The sequence below is a fragment of the Pelophylax lessonae genome (assembly GCF_965119305.1).
Source record: "Pelophylax lessonae genome assembly, chromosome: 10".
NCBI classification, from domain to species: Eukaryota; Metazoa; Chordata; class Amphibia; order Anura; family Ranidae; genus Pelophylax; species Pelophylax lessonae.
In genome coordinates, this window is record NC_138777.1 from 170727198 (window position 1) to 170743690 (window position 16493).

The 16493-nt window shown below is 41.5% G+C and overlaps 1 protein-coding gene across 1 annotated transcript in view; it reads left to right on the forward strand.

Moving 5' to 3' along the window:
• The window catches only part of BAD (BCL2 associated agonist of cell death), a 29357-nt gene extending 13107 nt beyond the window's left edge, over nt 1-16250 (forward strand). Inside the window, exons 3-5 of the mRNA XM_082271099.1 lie at nt 7302-7477; nt 10837-10999; nt 15559-16250. Of these exons, the coding sequence (XP_082127225.1) occupies nt 7302-7477; nt 10837-10968 (308 nt within the window). The 3' untranslated portion in view covers nt 10969-10999; nt 15559-16250. The remainder of the gene's footprint in view (nt 1-7301; nt 7478-10836; nt 11000-15558) is intronic.
• Nucleotides 16251-16493: the final 243 nt, after the last annotated feature.

The following is a 16493-nucleotide window of genomic DNA, read 5'->3' on the forward strand; positions in this document are numbered from 1 at the left end:
CCTGTGTGCAGCTTTTTAGTAATTTCACCACTCTTCTGTATACACTGCTGCAAGAATCTTAGCGCTCAATTTCTCCTAGTCTTTTGCTGCAATTCTCCCCACTGGCAGTTGTCTTTCTTATGCCCTTGCTCTGTTCCTTAGAACCCCCTCATCCTGTTTTTTTTTTACTTAGTGCTCTCTTGTTCTTTGCCTTACTCCCCTTACTGTCATAGAGTGGATTTTTACATGTTCCTATATGTTCCCATTTCACATAGCAAAATAAATAAAATTGCAGCCTCCCTATCTTAATCGTACAGTACAGGATACAGACTGAATAGTAATAGGCCCTGGGTTATAGGCTGCTACCCTCAGTTGATTCCACACTGGCAAGCTTTTGAGGGCACCCCCTCTATAACCCTCTAAACATCTTCACCCCTACAGAGAAAGCCAGGATGAAATGCCTATCTATTGATATTGACACGTAAGACAGGATCAGGGTCACACTTACTATAAGCCCCACAATCCTGAATAGCATGTATTCATACCTTATCAATATGAGGAAAGTGAAATGTGTTTAAAACATGTAGGACTGTGAGACCTCGCGCTTGTGGTATGTGAATATATAAATAAATACAATAAATATGGTGTGTTCACTAATGTTAGCTGCCTGCTGCAAGAAAAAAGTGCTAGTGCTTTTTAGAAGTGTAGGTAAGTGTTTGCAGCGCTGCTAAAATTAACTATATTCAGTAATTAAATATGAAATAATTCTGTGCAAATCAAGTGCAATAAATAACATATAAGAAAAATTGATATTGTGCAAAACCTATGCTGTGCAAAAACTGTGCTAAAAAAGCAATGATTAGATCATATTATAAAGTGCAAACTCAGTGCATCATAAATGTCCATACAACAGTCCTTCAATGGGAAAACAATGCTTGATGCTTGTTCCGTGCTGCTTGTGGGGTTCTCCCCTTTGTATGTCTACTTGAATTCCTTGTACTCCTTAAGGGCTGTTGTGTAGATGTCGGAAGCGATCCTTTACCAGTGTTCAGTAATCCCAGGTATCCTCATGAAAACAAAAGCTCATCATAGTGAAGATCGTTTTAAAATTTCATTTATTGAGGTAAATACAGTGGGAATACTCACAAACATATTAGTGTTAAAAGCCTGTAAAAGGTAAACGGCGCGGTGGTCAGCTGCTCCCGCAGCGTGCGCTTCACCGGCCGGAAATCACGTGGCTAACCTCTCGGCCAATGGCTAGACGCGTTTCGCTGTGGACACAGCGTCATCTGTAGCTTTAAAACATATTCACTTTTACAATGTACACTTTTCAGATTTGTCGCTAAAATTCAATCACTGAGAGCTTAGTCTCAGGTGGAGAACCAGGTGTTACATCACTCCCGACATTGCAAAATTGACTGCCTCTTCCTTCCTACAGTCCATTCTAAGATACTCCTATATGAGCACTTCGTTTCAGTACGGTCTGCAACCAGGTTGCTTCATACCCTTTCTCGGACTCACTCATCCCAATTCCACAACCAATTCTGTGAGTATACCACAGGGAAATACCCTCACCTGTAACAATGGTGAAAACCGAAAAAAGGGAGCCACAGCAAAAGCTCATGCAAACATTCGCTCTGCTAAAGGATGGCACAACACTCATAGTGATGGTGCTTCCCTTGCACCAGAGCTGGACCTAATTTTAACACCAGTTTCTTCAACCGATTCTAGCTTTATCTCAGACATATAACAAGCGGTCTACCTGCCTAATGCAGTCTTTTCTACACCTCTCCAGAACAACATAATCAAAGGGACACCAGGAACTTTAAACTTACAAGTGTTTTAGCATCCAAACAGGAAGCAAGACTTCCCTCCAATAAGCACCCAACAGTAATTCAAACCATACAAATACACAAAAGAGCACCAAAATCAGATAAGTCTAAGATAATTTTAATTGTTGATTAGAAAAAGTTATATAAAAACAGTCAACGTGTTTCAGGGGCAATGTCGCCCCCCCCCCCCCTTCTTAAGGGCTCAATTCAGAATAAAAGATGGACAGACTTGGAGAAAACAGTGACTTCATAGATCTGTATTAGAAACACTATCGAACTGTCCTCTTGAAGAAAATACTTGATGGATATCGTAATAGGATGTACAAGCTCACAGAACTACAACATCAAGCAGCGCTAAACACTAATTAATAAAATAAGTAGTGGATGAGTGAATATAGGTTAAGGCCTTATTGCACACTCCTAAATGTGAAAAAGCCACACGTTTATACACTCAAATGGATATATATAATCCCCAGAAAGGATCAAATAATAATAATCCTATAAGAGATTAATCCATGCCTGGGAACAGCATAAAATTACATAGATCATATGGGTATTCAATCATACAAATTAATGCTAAACTAACACAGCACCCCTTAGAATTAGTTATTGAGACAGAACCATCAATATATCATAATAGTCCAATAGATCACAATGACATAAAATTGATCAGTCCATATATCAGCTAATCAGAAAGTATTCACAGGGTACACCGCGTGAAGCCTCTCCCAATGGTCATACACTCACCAGAATACATATAAGCAGAGCATGCAGCATCAAAAACCCACCGCTAATGTCCGACCAGCGGAGATCCTCGGTCAGGGGATGCTGATCTACGTCACTCAGTGAGAGCCGTGTGGTCATGCTCTAATGCGTTTCGTCATTGTTTCCAAGGGCATGATAGATAGATATATCACAATTCCTTGGACAACTCATGGCTTTAGTACAGCCATCGTTGTCCGATATGCCTGCCCTAGAAGAGGCAGACATAGAAGAGAATGAAGAGGACCCAGAAACTGTTAGAGAGGGCCACAGAAGATTTCTCACCCTCAGGCTTTTATGCACCGGACATTTTGGCTTCATGCAATATGCTTACCAATGTTAATATGCTCATTTCTACTGTGTGCGAAAGTCTCTGTATTCTCGCTTCCCTCCATCTCACCGTGCCCTTTTGGGTACAAAGAGACCCATTAAGTCTAAAAAAAAACATTCTCCATTCATGAACAATTGGGTCAATCCAGAAAGGTTTTCACCCCTCCAAAAAGCATTGCCGAGCTCTATCTGGTGGAAAAAGAGTTTGCAAAAACAGTGGTCTGTCCTGGTAATAGACCCTGCCATCTTACTCCTAAACAAACTCACTCCATTCACTCACTAATCAAACCTCACTGTTCCAAATGAAGACCGTCCTTCTTTCAAGGATTCTGTGGATAGAAAGTTTGAGATACTTTTAATGGCCCAGCTCTACAACCAGCTATTGCTGCAATTTCTGGTTGCCAAATCACAGCTAATTGGACTAAGGTATTGATCAACTAACATGATCCTAGATTCCAGGACAATGTTTTAGCTGAGAAATTACACACATGCCTTTTGAAGGATGATGTTGTTTTGGTTAATCACTTGACAAATCAGCAAATATGTCACAGGAGGAAAGGTTCTTCTTCCCCAGTGGGAAGTTACAAAATGCTTTTCTCAGGAACCTTTAGCTCCTCAAACTGCAGAGTACCTCCACACTCTTCCCAGGCTTCAACTTGTAAGCTTCAATTTAGCCCATCCTTTCAGCTCAAGACTTGGCCCACAAAGCCCACTAAGTCCTCCTGAAAGACCTCTTCTCAATTAAGGGGCATCCTCACTCTTAAAAGTGAGGGAACATCTGTTACAGTTTGCCTATCTCTGGGTCACAGATATCCTAGATCTGTGGGTTCAAACAGTGGTTTCAAAGAGGTACAAAATATAGTTCAAAACTCTACCCCCATTACTGCTTTCTTTTCTCTAATCCACAAAAATCTGTCAGAGGACTTCCCTGGGACAGATTTCTCTTCTCGTCTCAACGGGTAGTTGTTCCAGTTGTTTTATTTAAACCTGTTCACAGTATTCAACTTGTGCATTCCTCCTAACCGGGACCTAAAATCCCGAACAAATACCTTCAAATTCCAAAATTTTGCATGGAATCTGCATGTTCAGTGGTTGCTTCTCTGTGAACTTGACATGCCTATCTGTATATTCCTATTTATTCTGCTCATCAGTTCTTTCTACTCTTTGCTGTTTGAGACACTCACCTCCGACTTGTTGCACTGCCATTTGGCATATTCTCGCTTCCAGAGTATTCACACAGGTCCTTACACATCTTCTTACTCTTCTAAGGGCTCAGGTTATCTAGACAAACTTCTTCTGAAGGTTTCTCCTCCTCCTTCCTGTCCAGCTCTCTGCAATGCATCACAGGACAATTCCGATGTTTCAGGCTTTCGGTTGAGTGATTGAGTGGTCAATTTCCAAAATCTGCCTTCCAACCTTCTCTTCACCTGGAGTACTTGGTCATAATTCTAGACACAGCCCAAGTAAAAGTTTTCCTTCTAAAGAGAAAACTGCTCTCTCTCTCAGAACTCATGCTCCTGACCTGAAATCAAAGCGATTTTCCCTCTATAAGCTTCTCCAAGAAAGTTCTGGATCTCATGGTGGCCTTCTTGCAGGCTGTTCCATTGGGCAAATTTTTATTCAAGACCTCTGCCATATAACCTCTTGCTGCAATGGAACAAGCTCGACAATGGGGAAGTCCTTTCTGCCATAATACAGGAAGGTAATAACGACAGATGCCAGCCTTTCAGGCTGGAGGAGGAGAGTTCCAGGCCCTTGCAGTTCTGGGAACATGGTCACCAGAGGAGGCCAAGCTCCCCATCAATATCCTGGAGCACAGAGGGCTAAGAATGACTCTGCACTACCTCTGGACCCCCCCCCTTTTTCAAGGACACCCAAACAGGGTGCAATCAAACACCACAGCTGTGGCCTACATAAATCACCAAGGGGGTATCGGGAGCTATGCAGTCCTTAAGGAAGAGGGCCTCATCATCTCCTCGACGTAGAAACCCTGTCCAATGATCTTTGATGTCCACATTCTAGAAGTGGACAATTGAAAGTAGGATTACCTCAGCCATCGCCACCAAGACAAAGGGGAAAGGCCCTTCACCACAACATCTTTAACCTTAAATTTGGAGTTTGGGGACCCGGGCATGGATATCCTGGTCTACAGATTCAACAACAAGTTACCTCTGTTAGTGGCCAGAACTAAGGATACTGCATTGGATGCTTTGATAATTTCCTGGTCTCAGTCACAGCTTATCAGCACCTTTCCACCAGCTTCACCTGCTTCACAAAATAGAGCAAGAGGAGAAACTAGTGATTCTCATAGAACCAAACTAACTCAGAAGAACCTGGTACACAGACATACTTTGAATACAAAGAGACAACCCCTGGCCTCTTCATAATCGGCTAGACCAGCTGTCCCGTGGCCCCCTTTTCCATCCTGCTTCTCAGTCACTGGCATTAACAGCATGGCTGTTGAAGCCCAGCTCTTGAGGGACAGAAGAATCTCTGAGTCTGTCCTCCTATACTCCTAGACTCAGAAAAACCACTCCTATAAAGACCTGGAATACTTTCTTTGCCTGGAGTGAGCACAGGCACATCGGTCCCAAAGATTACCCTGTGCTTGGTGTTCTGGCCTTCCTACAAACAGGACCTGGCCTCATTCTTGTCACAATCTTCATTCAAGTTGTATCTTTGATCAGGCCCCCCCCCCCCCCTTGCAGCACTCCATGCTTCTTTAGGACCTCACCATTTGAACCCATCAGAGAAATCCCCTTAAATTCTCTCTCCTTTAAAGCGGCCTTCTTGGTTGCTATCATGTCTGTCTGGTATGCCTTGAGGCTAGTGGCTCTCTCTTGTAAGTCTTCCATTACTCACAAAGACAAGGGTAGTTTAACACCTAAGGCTATCCTTTCTTTCCAGTGACGAGGTGGAGTCCTTCCCTGAAATCAGTTTATCTTTTTCCTTCTACTTAACAATTATGTGCCACTTTGTGTTGATCTATCACAAAAAATCCCAATAAAATACATTTACGTTTTTGGTTGTAACATGACAAAAATGTGGAAAATTTCCAGGGGTATGAGTACTTTTTCAAGGCACTGTATGTTGCTCTACTATGCTCATTTTCTATCTCATCGTTAGCCCTCCCTTACATCCCTGCTGTGCTGTGTCCCCCAAGATGAGGTTCTTTTACCCTTCACTGCACTTTCATATTCTGTACACATGTTCCTCATCCATTAGCTACAATTTTCAGCAGGTCATCAGCTTTGACAGATTTCAGTTAAATTACATTCAGCTATTTATTTTTATGGCCATCACTGAAGTTTGAATGCAGCAGATCTAATCCAAATGGGACTCTTGCTTCTTCCTATATCTGTTGTTGAGCACTATTACTTAATACCTTCACTGCTGAGCAATACTACACACTGGGGTTAATTTACTAAAATTGGAGAGTGCAAAATCTGGTGCAGCTGTGCATGGTAGCCAATCAGCTTCTAACTTCAGCTTGTTCAGTTAAGCTTTGACAAAAAAACAAACTGGAATCTAAATGATTTCCATGCACAGCTGCACCAGATTTTGCACTTTCCAGTTTTAGTAAATCAACCCCACTGTGTCCCCTATACTGCTGCATTTGACTCCTCTCTGAACACCACTTCATTCTGCACACTGTTATCTACATACTCTATTACTACTACTACTTTTACTACTACACTGCTCTTCTCTGTATATTGTCCTGTATGTCATATATGCCACACTTCAAGTTGTACGTTGTGCTGTAAAGTTTTATGCTAAACCCTATACAGTGTGCATTTCATACTTCAATGAAGCTTACTATGCTCTTTATTCTAGAATCCACATGATTCCACTCTGCACATTATGCTTTAAATACTATACTATTTACCACTACATTTTGTACACTATATACAGCTCCACTCTGCACACTATGCTGTACATCCTATACATCACACCTCCCCACTCTGCTTACTATGCTTTACATTGTTTTCTTCGCACTGTACAGTCCCCTTCGCTGTATTACTTTTGTTCATTCTGGGCCTGATTTATTAAATGTGAATCTGTGTCAAACACTTCAGCTTTTTCTTTTTCATTTCCTGTGTGTTGAATATTTCACACCACTCGACTCAATGCTGTACTTTCTATAGTTTACCCAACTCCACTCTGTATACCGTTTTGCATATTTTGTCATTGTCACATTGTTCCTTTCTGCACACTGTGCTGCACAATATTTATACCTTACACCATTATTATTCTGCAAACTTTGCTATACATTATACTGTATTTTTCACAGCATGATGTGCTGTATACTCTGCTTTACTTTCTATACTCCACATTGTTCTACTGTATATATTCTTTACACTTTTGAAAGTTATTTCTTCTAACAGTATTGTCTTACAGCCAAAGAACCTCGGCATCGGACAGAATCTGCTTCAGAAGCCTTAGAGACAGATAATGTTGGAGAGCTTCAACATTTTCGCTCACGTTCCCGCTCTGCTCCATCCTCTCTAATGGTTGCAGCTCGATATGGAAGAGAGCTGAGGCGAATGAGTGATGAATTTGACCAAATCTTCACAGTAAATGTTCCCATACCTTCTTTATTTTTCTGTTATTTGTATAACATTTACATATGTAGAACATGTGGTTTAGTGGAGCTTACAGTCTAATGTCGCTACCACAGTCACCCAGTCTCACACTAGAGCCAGTTTTGTTCAAATCCTATATAACAGTATATTTTTTGATTGTGGGTGAAAGCTAGAGAAATTTGGGGAAAACTTAACATTTTATGGCACTATCACAGCAAATGCCTGAACCTGTTAGGTAGGACTTTAACCACTTCTGGACCGGAAGGATTTGCCCCCTTAATGACCAAGCCCTATTTTGCAATTTGGTACTGAGTTAATTTAATGGACATGGCGATGCTGTACTCAAACGAAATTTACGTCTTTTTTTCCCCACAAAGAAGAGCTTTCTTTTGGTGGTATTTGATCACCTGTACGATTTTTTTTTTTTATTTTTTGCGCTATAAACAAAAAAAGAGCGACAATTATGAAAAAAAAATTTTTTTTCACATTCTGCTATTTGACATTCTCAAAAAAAAAAAGTAAAAATCTAAATTTTTTACCATTTTAGGCCAATTTGTTTTCTGCTACATATTTTTGTTAAAATCGCAATAAGCGTATTTTGATTGGTTTGCGCAAAAGTTATCATATCTACTAACTACGGGAAAGATTTATGTCATTTTTAATGTTGTTTTTATTTTTGTTTTTTTTAACTAGTAATGGCGGTGATCTGCGGGTTTTTTTTTTTTTTTTTTTTGGCGGGACTGCGACATTGCGGCGGACAGATCGGACCCCTAACTGACATTTTTGACACTTTTGGGGGTACCAGTGACATTACTACAGTAATCAGTGCTAAACATATGCACTGTTACTGTAATAATGACACTGGCAGGGAAGGGGTTAACAGTATAGGTAATCAAGGGGTTAAATGTGACCATAGGGGAGTGATCCTAACCTAATGGGGGTTGGGCTTGCGAAATGATCACAGAGATATGCGATCCTACATAGCAGGATCATATGAGCTCTGTGATCATTTCAGGGAGAAAGACGGTCGGCTGTGTTTTTACAGCAGGGAGAGATCGCCGGTGTCAGGAGGCAATCTGAGCCGTCTGACACACGCAGCGGCTTCCCCACTCTCCCCCTAGTGGCCTTCAGGTGAGCGACATAGCCCTACGTCGTTCTGCCTTTAAGAGCCAGATTGCCGCCGTAAATATAATGTAAGCGGTTGGCAACTGGTTGAAACCAACTTAACGCTAAACCTGCTCTGTGCCATGTTCTCGCCCTAATCTATCTAACCCTGTACAGCAAAATTTGCTGTACTTACTATTCTGCAGCCGATCTGGTCCAGTCTCCGGCAGTGGAAGATCTGTGCAGGAGAGGACCAACAATGGCTGTAAAATGCCTGGGAGGTGACGTCACACTTAGAGTTACTATGGGGCTTCCGTTGTCGAATGCCTCTCCTGCACCCGCCTCCATGCTGAAGCCACCGCTGACAGCTAATGCTGGGACTGGACCGGTTTGGCTGCAGAATAGGTAAGTACAGTGATTTATTCTTTTCAGAGTTAGATTAGGGTTAGAATGTGGCACAGAGCAGGATTAGCGTTAGTTAGGTTTTGCCTGGAGTTATCATTTAACGCTTAACTTTGGGACAGCAATTCACACCCTGCTCCAATATCTGCAGTGTGTTCACCTTTCTTTAAGCCCTTATTCTGCCTGATAGAGTTATCCCTGATATATAAAATACAGTTTATAGATTCCTAAAAATTTGTTGCCTATTTGTTTTTTAAACAGAACTAAAAGCCAATCAGTTAACTATGCAGTAGAAACAAACAAAAGCGTTTTACTTTACAAAATTTTTTCCTAAACCAATCCTGTGACTCGCACTTCTCTGCCACCAGTGTTAATTTTGTTTAAAATGCCATTTTTGTTTTAGTCGTGTTTTAGTCATCTGAATTGTTTTAATTTTAGACCTATTTTAGTCGACTAAAATTCCAGTACATTTTAGTCTACTAAAATCTCATACATTTTAGTTCAATACAAATCGAAAGGGTTTGGGTAAATTGTAATGCATTATTTAAAAATTTCTCTAGAATTTCCAAACTAATTATATACTCCTGGAGTAAGTCCCCGTTCACACTAGGGCGACCTGTGAGGCGACCTGGTCGCCTCACAGGTCGCCATAGGTCGCCTTCCATAGAGAAGCTGCGGACCCGTTCTAATAGGAGCGACACAAGTCGCTCCGACTTAGAAAAAGGGTCCGGAGCTTCTTTGGGGCGACCCGGAGCGACCGTCATAGACTTCAATGTTATGAAGTCCGTGCCGGCCGCTCCGAGGTCGCGGCGCGCTGCTCGCACCGCGACCTCGGAGGTCGCCCCGGGAAGTCGGATCGCCCCAGTGTGAACGGGGCCTGAAAATCTAATCATTTGTTATTATTTATGGTATTAGGGTTTGAACATGCACTACAGACACAGATTTAGCCATTGTGATATATAAGTCTTTATAAATAAAACCAAGTTTCATAAACAAACAAAAATATTGCTTTTTGACAAACAAAAGTGCAACTTTAAAAAAAAAAAAAAAAACTCTATTGGCTAGAATGTCATTTCACATATTACCTAAATATATTACCAACATTAAATATTAAGAAAAGCCTTTTCAGCAGCTCAGTAGATGCCCCTTACTTATGCTTATGCGGTAGTTCATTATATGTTTAAACTTTAATGTGCTATTATTACAGGCTCTGGGTAAAATTGTGTTGCCGATTTAGAAATGGCCAGCAGAGTAATGTTAATTTTTATGTCAATTTTCGATTTAGTTTTAGTCATTTATTTTTTACTAAAATTTAATTTTAGTTTTAGTTGTATTTTGATCTTATGACTGAAATGCCATTTTAGTTTTAGTCCTATTTTAGTCAACGTAATTAACACTGTCTGCCACCCTATATTACGAGATGGTGACACCCCTATTCAGAGCCCGTGGCTTTCACCGCCCCCTTCTTTCATCCGGCTTGGTGGGCTTTAAATGAGAATTGTCTCACTAAGAAGGGGCCCTTTCTGTGCTCTTCCATTCTATAGTCCACCTAAACAACTCCTCTTTACCCCCAGTGTCTGAATTGTTAGCACTTTAGTACAACCAAGTCTCACTTTTAGCTTAGATTCTAGTATGCAGAGTGGATTATGGAATTTTAAAACAAAGATCAATTTCGGGTCAATATACTATTAGTCTCTGGAAAATTTAATTATTTTGGAATTATTTATAACTGCACTAAACCATATTTTAATTTGCCTAGAATTCTACATTGTTTTGTTAAATTTACTTTATTGATTCAAAAATCATTTGCATGGAAAAAGCATTCATATGATAATCTTCTACAGAGTATCCCTCGACCTAAAAGTGCAAGTGCAGCCACTCAGATGACCGTTAGCAAGAGCTTTGGAGAAACATTTTTTAACTTCTTTAGAAAAAAGAAAAAAGACAGAAGTGAGTCAGAAAATGAAAAGCATTGAACATTCTTTTTCTGGAGGAGAAAATACTGTGGTATGTATACTTGAAGTAGTTATCGAAATATTATTACTGCATATTTTCTGCTGATTATAACAACATTTGTAAGTATTTAAAAAGGAGGATATGCTAAAACTTGAGAACACTTTCTGGCCTCGTTTACACAGGTGCCAACACCCATAGTCCGTGAAAAGGCTGTGTCTTGAAGTGTCTGGAGCTGCCATGTGCTGCATGTAGGCAGCCCATTAGTGTATGAGATCGCAGTGGTCCCACAGACACTACTGACGCTTATTCCAGTTTGACAGTCGTGCATGTGAGCAGCCCCAAACCCAGTCCCTTGAAAATGAACCTTTAATGTGTTCTGATATCACTTACGGCAGGGGTGTCAAACTCAGTTTCATCTCAGGCTGCATCAGCATTATGGTTGCCCTCAAAGGAGGGCCAGTTGTATCTGTAAGACTAAATGTTCAGAGCACAACAACCCCCCCCCCCTCATCTTTACTTCCAATGGCAAGAGACACCCCCCTCCCCTCCCTTACATCACAGTGCACCCCCTTACCGTATGCTGCTAAGAGGAAGAAGCTAGGCAGGGATGGAAAGCAGAAAGTGTAGGGTCTGGAGGGGGACAGGAGGAGGGCTGGAGTCAGCTGCCAGAGTCTGCTGAATGCTGAGACCAGGGGAGGTGGAGATGAGAGGTGCAGGATCTGTAGGAGTTCTGTCCTCTTCTCTGCTGCCGACTGCTGAGACGGGGGGGGGGGTTGGTAGTGACGAGCTTCTCCGTGGCTGAAGCACAGGATTGCGTAGGGGAGGTCTGTTCTCCTCCCTGCAGACAACTGCTGAGACAAGGTGGGGGTGGAGTTGAGGGGGTGCTGCAGCTACAAAAGAGGTGTGAGCGCCACATGAAATTCAGCCCACAGGCCATGTGTTTGACACATGTGATTTAGGGTTTTTTGCCCTGGATGAGAAGTGCTGTCATAACCTCATTCATTTTTATTTTTTTTGCACTGTGTATATTTCTGGTTCACCGCATAAACTGTATGTGTTTATTTAAAATGTGTAGTGGCCTCCTTTTGTTGCTATTTGTGTTCCTGGTTTCCTAAATGGGGCCCTAGAATGTGTTTTCTGTTTAACCACTTCCCATACAGCCTATTATCAGTTGATGGCTGGGTGGGACATTTTTCGTTCTGGGTGGACGTCATATGATGCCTTTCCAGAACGCACCGCGGTGCAATCTGTCACCAACTTTGTCTGCCAGACATAGCTGATGACTAATCACTGTACCGGCCTGCTACCAGTACCAATCACAGCAGATCACATGACAATTGTAAACAATGGATGGCTTCCTTTCATGTCATTAATTGTGTACAGTTGTGTTGCTAGCTGTGATTGGTCACAGTGATCATATGGTACACACAGGGCCAATCACAGCCCATCTGTACCATGTAATTAGCTGTGGCTATTCACAACAAAATGCACTAATGAATCAGTTTTGGTCAGTAAAATTGGTTGCTTATACCAATGATACCACTGATCTAAGCAATCATAATGTGTAAATAAAAATAATAATAATCACTTAACAATATATTGCTCTAATAATTGTGAATTATTATTTTTTATTCATTTTCCAAAAAAATACAACATTAAAAAACTTACCATGCCTCTTACTAAATACCTTGGAATGTCTACTTTCCAAAAAGCTGTTATTTATACTGTCCTGGCATTTTTGGGCCTCAAGAAATGACAAATATATATCCCATAGTTTGTGGACTCTATAGCTTTCCTACAGACTAAATAATATATACTGATTTTGGGTTATTTTTACCACAGAAGTGTAGCAGAACACAGTTTGGCCTAAATTTTCAAAATTAAAAAATTATTTGCAAAATTTTAAAACCAAAACAAAGAAAAATGTGGGTTTTTTTTTCAAATTTTTCGGTATTTTTTCTAATTTATTTAGCAAAAAAATAAAAACCCAGTGCTGATTAAATACCATCAAAATAAAGCTCTATTTATGTGAAAAAAATATAAAAATTTAATATGGGTAGTGTTGCATGACCACGCAGCTCTCATTCAAAGTACGACAGTTCTAAAAGCTAAAATTGGCCTGGTCAGGAAGGGGGTGAAAATGCCCTGTACTGAAGCGATTAGGAAGAAAAAAACATTAATAAATATAGTCTTGGCTGGCACTATAACAATTCATAAAGGGTGTCATAGGCACCTCTTTAGAGTTCTGTCAGGGTGTAGCACCAAAAATAACAGTGCTTATACCTGATTCATGTACCTGTCACAGACCTGCAAATGAATCTGTTGATGCATGCACTGGGGTTGTCCATTCTGGACACGCCTTCTGTAGTGCACTAACACCCTCCCAACCTCCCTCCCCGACCACTGTGCCCATCACACTGACAGACGCATGGCTGAAAAGTTTTGTACTGGGGGTGGCGGAGCTCAATGCGGAACTGAGAGACTAGTTCCCGTTCAGGTCTGCTTAGTTTTCATTGACCGTGTATGGCAATGGGCAGATCCATAGCTGCTATTCAGTCCAATAGCTAATTTTAAATCTGCCAACTACTGTGCACTGTCAATCACAGACAAGACAGACCTGATTGACTGGAATCAGAGTTCCCCATCCAACTAGTGCATCGACCATGAATTTGAGTTCTCAGGTGGGGGATCTTGATCAGGAATTTTGAGACTAGTTCCCCATCTGGTCCCCCTTGCCTGTGATTGACAGCAGATGGCAGTGCGCAAATTTCAAAGCCACGGTTACGCTGAATAGCAGTTATGAAATTAACCCAGTGTCATTCGCTGTCAGCCACAGGCAAGGCGGACCTAATGGAGTACTAGACACACAAAGGGGAAATCTCCTCTGGCTTAGTTACATGAACAGGTCTCCCAAATTGAAAATTTCTTCTCATCTTTTGTTGCCGTAACAGTAAAACTTGATTTCTCTTTCGTTCATTGATGGCACAGCTTCTGATCTTCTTAACTCGTCAAATTCTGAACCTCAAGGCGCTGAACTGCTTTTTGCGGGTGCAGAAGTTTAGAGTGGAGTCCATTCGCACGGTGGTGGCATCCCTGCATGAGGGGGATTTTCTTGCCTCTATCGACATCAAGGATGCTTCCCTTCACATTCCAATATGTGCCAGTCACCAGCGCTTTCTCTGCTTTGCCGGGGGGGAGCATTATCAGTTTGTGGTGTTCGCCTTTGATCTCGCCTCTGCTCCTCAGGTCTTCACAAAAGTTTTAGCCCCAGTGCTAGCATCGTTAAGCCAACAGGGAAATCCCAGTACTGGGCTACTTGGATGACCTCCTTGTGCGAGCAGAGTCTGCAACTGCTCTGATGGAAAACCTGGAAAACACCATATGAACTCTGAGGGAGTTCGGCTGGATTCAGAAGTCTGCTCTGGTTCCATCCACAAAGCTGGACTATCTGGGTCTGACTCTGGACTTGGCCTTATCCAGAGTGCTCCTTCCTCTGGACAAACTCCAGAAACTGCAGGCTGTGATTAGTCCCCTGCTGTCCAGCAGATGGTCATCTCTCTGGGAATTGCGCGTGGGTGCTGGGCCTGATGGTGTCTACCTTGAGGCGGCTCTGTTTGCACAGTTCCATACGAGACCCCTGCAAAGGGAGGCCAAATGGGACAAGACCACGCAGTCTCTGGACAATCGAATCTGGCTGAGCCGGGGAACGAAAGAGTCCCTGTAATAGTGGCTTCGGCTGGGCAAATCCTTCCTCCCCATGTATTGTACAGTGGTCACCACAGATGCCAGCCTGTCCGGCTAGGGAGGCATCCTTGGCAAAAATTCTGCTCAGGGGATCTGGACACCGGAAGAGTCCAGGCTACCGATCAATGGTTTAGAACTCTGAGCGATCAGACTGTGCCTGGAACATTGGACGGATCATCTTCAGGGATGTCCAGTGCACATTCAATCGGACAATGTCACGGCCGTGGCTTATGTCAATCACCAGGGGGGCACAAAAAGGGTCCTAGCAGCTCTGGAGGTAGCTGGCATTCTAAGACTAGCAGAATGGTTCGTTCCCTCCCTATCTACCGTACACATTCCCAGGGTGGAAAACTGGCAGGCGGATTACCTCAGTCGGCAGGCCTTAGTCAGCAGGCGTTGGACCAAGGGGAGTGGTCCCTTCATCCGTATCATCAGTTGTGTCTCCGGTGGGACATTCCCGAGGTGGATCTGTTGGCATCTCGGCTCAACTGAACTTTTGATTGATGTTGATTGATCTAGGTAGTTCATTGAGCTTCCTGTCAGAGTGTAACTGCCTGCCCATATCGGAGGTATGGGCAAACAGCTATACAGGCGGTTTGTAGGACCATTGCATTACACAGATGATTTGCAGATCGTGGGTTGAATGCCTTACAGGCTCCTAACAAAAAAATAAAGAAAGGAATATTTGCATTTTTTACCTGCAAAAAAATGTTGCATTTTTTTTTTTGTAAAGGTGAACTTATCCTTTTTAAACAATGCATTCTTCTCTTGAGTTAAGTAAGCATATGTTTTTCTGCAAATTGTTTCATGTGTGTTTTACCTATAGTACACAAAGCTAAAATTGAATTTCATATTTTTCTTTACAGCTGAAATTCAGATGGTGGTGCTCTTCTTCTTTTTGGGTGTACACTGCTATTTAAAAAAAGAAAATGGACTAAACCACTGAACAGAAACCTTACATGATGACTTGTGAGGTGGATTAAAAATGTGCCACATTATTTTGTTTTATTGGTAACAATTATAAAATAATGCAATTTTAAATCTGTATACAGAAAAAAAAAAAAGAACTAACGTAAGCATGAAATTGCTCAACAAGCACCATAGGTTTACTTCGCTTGTCCTTCATTTGAGTCAACTGCTAAAGCCTCCCTAAATACCATTATATACAAATAGGGTGCACAAAGTGACACTACCCTCCTTTAAATTCAGTGCTGGGCATCTGAGCAGCCAATTGCCACACTACTTGTGTAGTGTGATTGAACATGCTGAGCCCTGTCCTTATGAATTTTAGGGGGCACTGGCAGTGGATACCAGCCTAAGGTAAATGCAAGTAACTTCTATTGGCTGCTATACAGCGTAAGGAAAACTTTCATTTGTTTTCTCTATGCAGGGTGACTTTTAAATGAACAAAAATGATTTTAGAAGGGATGAAAACTTCAGAAAAAAATGTGAACTTTTTTTATTGTAATAATGTTTTTACTTCAACAATAACGATTTGCAAGGTTTTCATACTCTTTTTACTAAGCACAATTGTTAAAATATAAATAAGCATTTTTTTTTTTATATAAAATGTAAGACAGGTAACCACTGCAATATTGTATGGAGTCAGTCAGCCAGAGCCAGGATGAACAATGCTGTCTTGTGCCAATATATTATATCATACATTGGCCCTTTCTGGTGCTTAAATAAATGATTATATGCAAATGTGTTCATTGTTGTGCCGTTTTTCTTAGACTACACAAGGATTTGACCATATATATATATATATATATGTATAGTGAAAGAAAAAGGTCTGTGTTTA